This window comes from Echinops telfairi, unplaced genomic scaffold, assembly GCF_000313985.2.
Source record: "Echinops telfairi isolate 266 unplaced genomic scaffold, ASM31398v2 ScPeMD7_5592;HRSCAF=6446, whole genome shotgun sequence".
NCBI classification, from domain to species: Eukaryota; Metazoa; Chordata; class Mammalia; order Afrosoricida; family Tenrecidae; genus Echinops; species Echinops telfairi.
In genome coordinates this window covers 9,656,296-9,666,539 of record NW_022109491.1, presented here as the reverse complement: position 1 = coordinate 9,666,539, position 10,244 = coordinate 9,656,296, and the positions used below count along the sequence as shown (strand labels likewise).

Sequence of the window (10,244 nt, the reverse complement as noted above, 5' to 3'; positions counted from 1 at the left end):
ATCTCTACTTTATAATCCAAGAGGCTTCATTGTTTCTCTCTTTCTGGCTCAAATCTTTGAACTATTAATTATCAAAGTAACTGGACTTGGCTCTAGTAGGCTGTGTTCATGCGCAGCAATTAGGAGAAACTCAGCAGAAAGTTTACTGGGTGATTATGTATAATTAATTCCTAGTAACAGACTGAATGCTGACCATTTTCTGGAGTTAATAAGAGCAGTTGCTACCCCCTCCTCTCCCCACAGGAACATCACTTCATTCCCCAAAGTAGAAAGTGAATCACTCCATCCTGGAGGGTCTTGGGGGGTGGAGAGGGCAAAGCTCCAGTGTGCTCCTGTGTCCCTTGGCGCTGCGGGACTGGAGGGAAAAGGAGGGGAAAATAACTCACTGCCAAGGGGTCAATGCTGACTCATAGTGACCCCCCAAGTGTCCCGTCCCCCGCCCTCCCCCATCAGAGACTCTTCCAGGGAGTAGAAACCATCTTTCTCTAACAAACAAACATCAGCCCCCTAATCTGTTCCTCCTGCTGCAATTTACAAAGGTGGCCAAAGAAGCTTCTCCCTCGAGGTTGGGGGGGTGGTGGTGCCCTAGGACCGTGTGGGGACTTCCCTTGGGAGGGCTGCTGTTCCTCTGCTTTTCCTACAAGGAACAAAGATGGTAGAAATTTCCAGAAGGCCCGTTCTCGGCTGAGCCACTGCAATTGTCAATCTTTAACCTTTCCTCCAAGTCCATTGGCTGGAAAACTGGAGAGAGAAAACCCCATTGGCCTGTTCTGGGAGCCAGCACTGGTGTCTCTACCTAGCCAGCTGCAATGCAGACATTTACACCCCCCCTTCCCTCCCCCCTCACATTCCCCCACCCCCATTTAGTGCAAAGGGAAAACAATGCTACTTTGAAGGCAATTAACTTTTTCTTTTTTTTTAAACAGACTCATGCTTCTCGGTAGCCTATTTGGGAGAAGTGTCCAGCTTGGTCCAGGGCTGGCAACTTGCTCCTGGAACTGCCCGTTGGAAAACAGATCTGAGCTTCCCAAACCTGTGGAAGCCATTTTCCTGTGAGCTTTTAGTGGACAAATGTCTTGCCCTAAGTTTCCTTCAGCCCAACAAACAGTATTATGCAAACATGGCAGGCACCAACTCAGGAGTCCTGTGATTAGATATTGCTTCTCGGAGCCCGAGAGAACCTCAATATAGAATCCTCACCTACAGCAAGGAGATAAGAACAAAGAACAGAGCTAAGTGTCTCAACTGACTTCGAGGGTGGGGGGTGTCAGGGGGAGCAGCCCCACCGTTCAAATTTCAAGGCTTTAATGTCTTTTAACTGCCTGCGCTTTTACTCAAGAAGCTGGCCTGCCTCACACGTCTTTCCTTGACTTGGAATTGTGCTTACACAGCCTTCCTTCCAACTGATGCAAAAAGAAGGGGGGGTGGGGGGCTGGACATTCATTTAAAAGAAGGTTTTCTTTTAAAAGATCATAAATGATGAAAGTTGGCAACACAGCAACTGCATACTCCCAGCATCTGCAGTCACACTGGATTGCTCCCCAAGCTGGAAATGGATGGAACTGAACTTCCAGGGACAATTCTAAAGGTAACGCTCCACAAGACTCGACTTTTCACCCTTCTGAGTTCTGGCTACAGCATTAAGCGGACCAGGGGGAATGTACGAAGTGAGAAAAGAAATCAGAAGGACAGCCAAGAGTGCTTGGGGAAAAGAGGCCGGAGCCTGTTGGGGAGGCCCTGAAACAAACCAAGTTGGGTGGTGGGTGGGATCTTGGTAAGGCCCAGAAGTATCCTAACCACCTAAGTACTGACCCATCCACTCCTACCCCACTTCCCCCATGTAGGCACACCCCCACCCCCCACCAGCTCCTGCCCCACCAATGTTTAAGGCTCCTTCCTCTAAGAACAAACACATTACATTTCACAAGCAGATCACCTACCCAGAGTTCTCATATCCAAACAAACCCAATTTAAGGTCTAGAATCAAGTCACAATGAACTGAATACATCTCCTCTGCCTAAGAGTAAGCAGGAAGTATAATCTTCAATCCTAGCTGTAGATGGGGGGGGGAACCCCGAGGAGAACGGGACTGTGGATTCAGTCATCTAAAATCAAGACACTCTTCATAAAAAGCCCTGATTATTTTGTTCCTAGAAATAAAGCCCCAACTGCTTTATTTCCAGACATTCTCTCCCCTCCCTGACACCCCCATTTTAAGCAGAGCCCACCCACCCCCCTCCATGTTCCCCCAAACTCTCTACAGACATGGCCACGGAGGAAATGGATTGCTTTACTTACCCAACAACTACTCAAGCAACCGTCTCATTTTTCCAGTTAGGGAGAGAACAGGCTGGCAGATTTGGGACTTGATCAGAAAGGAAATTTTTTTTTAAAACACAGTGACATGGTATTATCCAACACATGCAAGGCACAACAGCACATAACCCACAACCCCCTGCTATCAGAGCCACAGACGGGCCTCTCTTCCCTCTGCACTCTTCCACAGGGCTGGGCAGAGGGTGATGGTGCGATGTGCAAAAGAGGGGGAGGCAAACAAGGCTACAAGATACATTAGTGCATTGAAATCCATGCAAGAGTGGACCAGCCAAGGGGGAGGGGGGCCTCACAAAAAAGGAGAGCCCCCCACCCCCCAGGTGGAAGGCAGGAGATGTTATCCAACACCCCTCCTCCACCTCCTCCCTCCCCCACCCCCCACCCGCATCCCTACTCCCAAAACTTCCTCTATCGCCTAAACAACACTTTTAAGAAACAGTTGCTGGCTGGAGGCTGGCTTGCAGACCACGCTGAATTAACCTAAGACCGGAAGGAGAGAAGGAGGGGAAGAGAGAGGGCAAAGAAGAGGCTGAAACAAAGTAAGTTTCAAGGGCAGCAGCCGTGAATGCAAAGAACACAGCCCGAGTGCAGGCACCTCCACCCACCTAGGCCCCAGCAGCTCCCTTCTCGCCTTAGCATGCTCCTGCTGAAGGCTTGCTTCACTCCAAAACGCCCAGCCTGCTTGTCAGAACTGAGCCAAGCCTTCCCAGAACCTCTTTGGAGAGGTGGCCTGGCCTGGCCTTGCTGCCTGCCATGAGCTCTCCTTGGAGAGAAGCCTGTTTTGCTTACCTTCCATGTTCTTCCCCCAGCAGGCATGTGACACAAGAGACAATAGTGCAGGGGAAGAAACTGCTCAGAGAGAGAGAAAGAGAGGAGAAAGGGGGAGGGGGGGAGAAAAATAAATAAAATAAAGCTGGGTTGGGGTCTGGGTTGTTGTTTTTTTTTTTTTGCATACCAGGGTCTAGCTTCAAAGGCCACCCCCCCATCTCCACTCACCACCCCCCACCCAAACACCTTGCCCTAAGGAGAGGTAAAGGTGCCCCAGGCCCTTGACAGTTTGCAAACATCAAGCTATGGCTAATGGCTACTGAAGCCATGTGACCCAAGACAGCAAAAAAAAAAAATTTTTTTTTTCTCTCTAAACAGTTCCAAGTTAACCTAAGTGCTCAGGGGGGGAGGTGGCACAGCCAGCCACAGAGAAAATCACACTGCTCGCCCACAATTCGGATGTCTCAGAGGGAGGGGGGGAAAAGATGGTTAAAAAGTCGAGCTTACCTCTGTGGATGCATTGTTAACACTGTGTAATGTCAATACTTATAAAACATGGAGGACAGGCTCCTAGTTCTCACACAGAAAAAGGGTTTGGCACTTCGGCTTGATGATCTGGCGGCCTAATAAAAGCTCATCCCCGATTGGCTGTCCCGGCGAATCGGAGTGTAAAGCCGCGCGGGATTGGCTGAAACACTTCCTGAGCGATTATCTTTGTGAGGCTCTGGTGAGCAAGAGCCATCCTGTGCATAGAGAAAGACAGGCTAAGCTAGGCCTTTCGCAGCAAGGAACACTTGGGAAGGGGACCCCCAGATGCACTTTCCTCACACCCTGGCTAGCTGTCCCAGCACGGGCAAACCTGTGCAGCCAGCCTGACCTGCTCCAACACAGCCCCAGGCCCGCAGGCCACTGGAAAGAGAGGTTTTGGGGGTGAGCTGAAGGGCTCACTCTCACCTACCCCCACAGAAACGGCCCAATTCTGGGAGGCAGGCTGGCCCTTTTCTAGAACAATCCAGCAGGGCTGTTCTTCAGGGGGGGGGGTGGAGGGAGGAGGGAAACCCGAGGAGGGGAGGGTCTCGGGAAACCAGCCAAGGGGGCAAGAAAACAGGGCTTGAGGCCGGCCTGTGTGCTGAGGGCAAACGACAGGCAAAACACCCCCCCACCTCCCTCTCCCTCCCTGCCATCCCCCCCCCAAAAAAAACAATTCCAAAGGCAGGGCGGCTGCTCAGGGGGAAGAGGATTCTGCTGCCCAGAGCAGGAGGGGGAGAGGAGGGTGGTCAAGTTCGCCGAGTCATTGTCAGAAGGCCGCCCAGAAAAGCAGGCCGGAGAGCCATTTTCCCAGCCGGGAGGCAGGCTCACAGCTCGCCCCCTCAGTCAGCACTCACACAGGAAAACCAAATGGGTTCCTGCCTCCCTGCCAAGATGCCAGGGAGTGGGAGTGGGGGCGGGGGTGGGGGCGCGCTGCATCCTCTTACCCTATGGAAAGCCCAAGGGCTCCCAGCAGGCCACATGCCTGGGCTACAAACTTCCCTTCCCCGACCGGCCCCTTCCCCCACCGCTGAGGCCTGCTAAACCTGTCAGTTATACAAAAAATCTTGACTTCCGTGTTAGTCGGCAATGCCTTCAGCTTCCTGCCTATTAACCCTCTCAGACTCCCGGCCTGGCTGGGAACAACTAGGCCCTGAGATAGCAGAGAGGGCCTGTGGAAAAATACCAGCTGCAGCTCTCCCGGCAGATGCAGAAAGAGAGAGAGAGAGAGAGAGAGAGAGAGAGGCTGTCTCGCCTTTGCTTCCCAAGGAGGCGTGGACCTTCTGAATCCAGGGCACAGGCAACGGCCTCTGGGTCTGAGAAGCCATTTAAATCCAGAGGGAGAAAGAGAGATGTCAAACTCTCGGCGAGGAAACAAGAAACCCCATTCTGTGTCAGGCCTACACGCTCAGGTTCGCCCTGCCTCGCACAATCACCCCTGTATGTAGGTTCCGGGGGAGCAGGGGCCCTGGGTGGGCAGCCAAATCCCAGGAGCTTTATTAGGATCCTTGCTTCCATTGAGTGCCACGGACAACGGCTTCTTTCGGCCCCCTCAGGAGACGGAACCGCTGGGTCGTACTCAGCCCCATGCTTGGCAGTTCCCACCCCCACCCCCCAATCTCTGGCACTGTTCCCCAGTAAAATATTAACTCCCTTTTCAGAGCCGCTCATGATACTACAGAATTAGAAGGCCTTCTTGGGTTCCTTCCCCGCACGCTGACTGCGGAATAGTTGGTCTGCACCTTGAAATAGAAAAAGGCAAATCCAAAGGATTTTAAAATGCCCCCGGTCCCAGTCCCCCCCTTGCTTGCTTCTTCCTCTTTGGGTTTTTGTTTACTGTCTTAAACAAAACAAAAAATCGACAAGGTGCTTAACAAGATTTAAAACAAAAAACAGGAAGCTAAAACAAGAGGTGACTGCAGACGTATGGCCAGGGGGTAAAATCTACAGAGAAAAAAAAGTCTCTTCTCCCGCAAGATGGGCACTTTGTGGGCTCCCTTGCCCCCCACACCATGCTCACAAAGGGAAGGGAAGGGTGCTTGGCTTGCTCCTCCTGCCCTCTCCCCCCACATGGACAGCAGATGTGCCCACGGCCTGAATATAAATTCTTGCCGGCTTCGGACCTTACAGGCCAGGCGCCCTGATGGCGCAGTAGGTTAAGCACTGGGCTGCTAAACCCGAAGGTCAGTGGTTTGAATCCCATTAGCCACTCCACGGGAAATAAGATGAAAGCGGTCTCCTTATATCAAGCAGGCTTAGGGACACTCCAGGAATTCAAAACGCAGCTTGCGTGGGCAGGAAACCAAGCTTTGTGAAAGGGACGGGGTGTGTCCTGTTTCAGGCTGCCTCGGAGACCGCGGTGCAACAGGGACAAGTCCAACACCCCAACTGACCCCACTCCCAGCGTGACAAAGGTTCAGGGCTGCAAACAACAGCCTGGGCCTCACCAGAAGGGAAGAAGCTTGCTCTTCCTGGGGAGGTGGAAACGTGTCCAAGGAGATGATCACACTGGGCGAGTGAGGCCCCACAGCGGGCTGAGAGGCTGAGGCCACAGTGTTGCTCTCTCTCTCTCTCTCTCAGCCCTCCACCACCCTCTCAGATGGGAGGCTGCTACTCTCTGAGGTGCTGCTTTCGGGGGAACAAACAGGGCTGTGTGAGCATGGAGGCTCTCAAGTGCACCCCAGCACCAGTGGGGAAGTAAAATGTACCCCCTTGCCGGCGGTGGATTTTACCCTGAGACTGGGGTGGGGGGGTGTTAAAGCTGGTTGCATAAGCTTTGGCTGCTGCATTCCCCACACACACACACACACACCCACCCACACACACACACACACACACACACACACACTCCCTCTGATCACTTGATCACTTGAAATGTTTTCTGGGGCAAAGAACAGGAAGCTGCTGGCTGATTCTGGCAGCCCTGCTCTGTTTGAGGAATGCGGCTGGCATTCGGGCAGGTCTGAGGTTATCTGGGAAATGGCAGCTCGGCAGGGCCCTAAAACAAAGGTAGAGGACAGATGGGATTCTGGGAGGGACACAGGATTGTAAAGGCAATGGCAGGAGGGGGGCGGGGAGTGTTTACCAAGGACCAGGCTTGGGCTCATGGAATGTAGCTGATAAGGAAGGAGGGGAACAAATGAGAGAACACCCCAAATTTGAGGCCACCAAAGACAGTTCCACCCATCTCAGGTGGCTGTCTTCAGCCCCAGCAGCTCCTACGGGCCTGTTCAAAACCAGGGCTTACCCAGACTGGCTCACAGCAGGCCAGGAACAAGGGACCACTGTCCCTGAAAAACTCGCCCCAGAGAAATGAGATGGTGCGTGTTCCCAAGGTCACACTCAGACTCCATAGCCCGACGCCCCTTGCCCCCCACCCACTCTGTGCCTCCCCAGTCCTGAAGAAACACGAGACCCGCACAAGGATTGCAAGAATAAATCAAACCCCCCACGCGACGGAGCCATTTTGCATGCATTTGAAGGGCTGAATGGCCGGAAAAACACCTTTACTCCAGACGGCTTCCAAACCCATCATTACAGCCCGAGGGCCCGGCGAGCGCTCCCTCGGGAGCCCAAGGAGATGGGAAGGGGAACACTGCCATTGCTAAAATTAGGCCTTGGCATTCTCTAGCTGCTTCTCACGACCAAGGTTTTGTCCCACCCCCACCCCCACCCCGGGGTGTGTGCATTTTGCAACATAGGGAGACATTTTTGACTGTCATAACTTGGGGGAAGGGAAGGGATGCCTGCCAACATCAGGCGGGAGGGGGGGGGGAGGGGCAGGGCTGCGGCTTCATTGAACAATGCATAGGATGCGGCACTCACACCCCCTAACAGAGAATAATCTAGCCCCACTGCCAGCCTTGCATGAAAGGGAGGGGCCAAATCCAACCATCAGGCCTCTGCATAGAAAGACCAGCGGCACAGGCCTAAACAAGCAGGTTTCATGGTGATATTAATAAGCAATGAGCTAATAAAAATAGATTAAACCGTGTCTCTCTAATATTCTCAAGAGACGCACGGAATCTGGGGAGAGAGGCGGGCTATAGGAAGCCAGTGTCATGGTGATAAGCTGGGCTCTCAGGAGGGGAAGCGCTGGCCCCAGCTCCTGGCTCCGGGGCCCAGCTCCCTTCCCCGGGCACCGACCTAGCAGAGGTCCGGCCTCAAAGAAGTGGCTCTCGGGTCCACTGGCCTACAGCCAGGGGAGCAGCAGCAGAAGAGGCCTCTTGCAAGCTGCATCCCGAGATAGGCTGTTTGCTGACTATGAAAATAAGCCTGCTGGGAGTGATCGGCCTCTGTCCGTTAGGTGCCATGACAGGGCACAGGCAGGGAAGTCCTTTCAGTCTTTTGAGGTTTTTCATTGGTTTTTCGTTTGTGTTTCAGTATCTTATTTTATTGTGTTCCTTTTTGGACAACTGGAAGCCAGGCCAGCTCAAACACAGTCACAGAGCTTGGCGGTGCCACATCAGGAAAGGACTCTACGCTAGACGTGCACTCTCACTGCCATCGAGCCAATTCTGACTCATCTCAACCCTATGGGGCAGGCTAGAACTGTCTCTGGATTTCTGAGGCTGTAACTCTCGGGGAGCAGAAAGCCTCTTCTGTCTCCTGAGGACCAGCTGGTGGTTTCCAACGTCTGACCTTGTCGGTAGCAGCTCAGCATCTAACCTCCTACCCCACCAGGGATCCTCGCTGGGAAGGTGCGTTATTTAATGGATTATTTAAGGTGACTCTTCTAGCCAAAGTCTCTGTAACTCCCACCAAATGGCCTTTTTCCGGCACGGGTCTGGGTAAGAAGGTGGGGGGGAGATACTGATAGGATTCATGCGTGAGTTCCTCTTAGACAGGATTCACTGTGCTTGCTATCCTGCTGTGTAAGAGGGAGGACTCGCACTCAGAACCAGCAAGAGCCAAGAGGGGAATGCTCCCTCTGCACCCCCAGATCCCTGCCCAGTGAACCTCCTTGATCCGGAAAGCAACTGTGACATCAAAGGAGTGACAGACCAGCAGCAGCAGCAGCAGCAAAGGGTTCAGAGCATGAGATAGCAAGGTGGACTTCGCCACCCACAGAGCAAATAAAGCTGAGTGTTTGGGGGCAGGAAACTGGCTTATGGAGTAGGGTGCCTCTGGGCACTTAATTGGGTGAGGTGGGTTTGATGACCTGTGAGGCTGGAGCTGAGTGTGTCTGCGTTGAGTCTTAGGGTGGAGTGGCATGCCCTTTGGGCTTTTATTAGCAGCCCCAGAAGAGCTTTTGTAGCATGTACTGAGTGTACAACTCTGTCCTGACCATTTCCACCTGGAGTGTAACCTGCCAACGTCCTTAATAAACCCCATCCTCATGAGCATCATCGGTGAGTTCTGTGGGCCACTGCAATGAGCAATAGATCCTAGAGGGAAAATAGAGTGGGTGTGGTTTTTGTCATTTCCACTTGGAAGGATCGGAGAGTCCTGGTAGAGCGGTGGTCTTCCTCTTTTTTCAATGACTTTCTACTTTTCCATAAAGATTAAAGCAAAAAACCAAACCCACTGCCATCGAGTCCATGCCGACTCATAGCAACCCAACAGGGCAGGGGTAGAACTGCCCTGTGAGTTTTTCGAGACTGTAACTCTTCACAACAGTAGAAAAACCTCTCTCTCTCTGAGTGGATGGTGGTTTCAAACTGCTGACCTTGCTGTTTGCATCTCAATGTACAACCACTAGGCCACCAGGAACCCAGGCTGTAAAGAGTACAGCTGAGAAGCACGCTGGGGCAGTCCTCTGTCCTGCAGGGTGGCTGTGAATCAGGGTTTGCTTGGGGCTAAGGGTTGGGCTGCTAGCCACAAGGTCAGTGGTTTGAACCTCCTGTAAAGATTTGACGTTCGGACACCCTGTGGAACAGTTCTACCCTGTGCTAAAGAGGAGGCGACGAGTCAGATTGTCTGGATGGCAGTGGGTGGGTACCATTGGGTAAACAGCGGGCGAGGAAATGTTAAAACCAAAAGGGCTGGTGGAGAGGGCAGGGGGTGGGGTGGGCAGCATGGTGCCCAGTGGCAGATGGCAGCAACATGGTTGGGGGAAGGTGTGAGGGACACAGGGACAAAAGGGAAATAAAATGAAAATGTTGGACCTCTTCTTTTTTATCTTTTTCCTTTCCAGCACTTCCCAGTACCAAATGTATGTGCTCTACAATGCCTCCCACAAAGTCAAAGGTTCCCAGCCTGGGCAGCTTCGCGAATGCCCTCCCGTCTGGAGACCTGTCTTGGGCATCACAACTGGGGTGGGGGGGCATGTAGGAAGGCAGGTGCTACTGGCATCTAGTAGGTAGAGGCGGCCAAGAATGCTGCTGGCTATCCCACAGTACACTGGGCAGCTCCCATGACAAAGTCTTCCAAAACGAAATCTGTTGATTTCAACTTACAACAACCCTACAGGACAGAGCAGAACTGCCCCAGCGGGTTTCCAAAGCTGTTGCCCTTACAGAAGCAAAGTGCCACGTTTTTCTCCCAAAGAACTACTGGTAGATTCGAACTGCTGACCTTCTAGTTAGCCGAGGAATGCTTAACCACTGTACCATCAGGACTTCTTACCAAAGAATAAGGATCACTCAGCTATGCTTTCTGGGCAGGCCCCAAAT

At 52.6% G+C, this 10,244-nt stretch overlaps 1 protein-coding gene across 11 annotated transcripts in view; it reads right to left on the bottom strand.

Annotated features, from left to right (window-relative positions):
* ZMYND8 (zinc finger MYND-type containing 8) overlaps positions 1–4,608 on the bottom strand; it is a 112,374-nt gene extending 107,766 nt beyond the window's left edge. For 4 of the 11 annotated variants that reach the window (XM_045295394.1, XM_045295399.1, XM_045295395.1 and 1 more), the window contains exons 1-3: positions 4,578–4,606; positions 3,610–3,845; positions 3,124–3,183 (exon numbers count right to left, since the gene is read on the bottom strand). In XM_045295394.1, coding sequence (XP_045151329.1) covers positions 3,124–3,183; positions 3,610–3,623 — 74 coding nt within the window. In that variant the 5' untranslated portion in view covers positions 3,624–3,845; positions 4,578–4,606. Of the gene's footprint in view, positions 1–3,123; positions 3,184–3,609; positions 3,846–4,577 lie in introns of those variants that run through there. The other 7 variants (XM_004698041.2, XM_004698044.3, XM_045295398.1 and 4 more) reach the window with 4 other exon arrangements.
* Between the last annotated feature and the right edge of the window lie 5,636 nt (positions 4,609–10,244).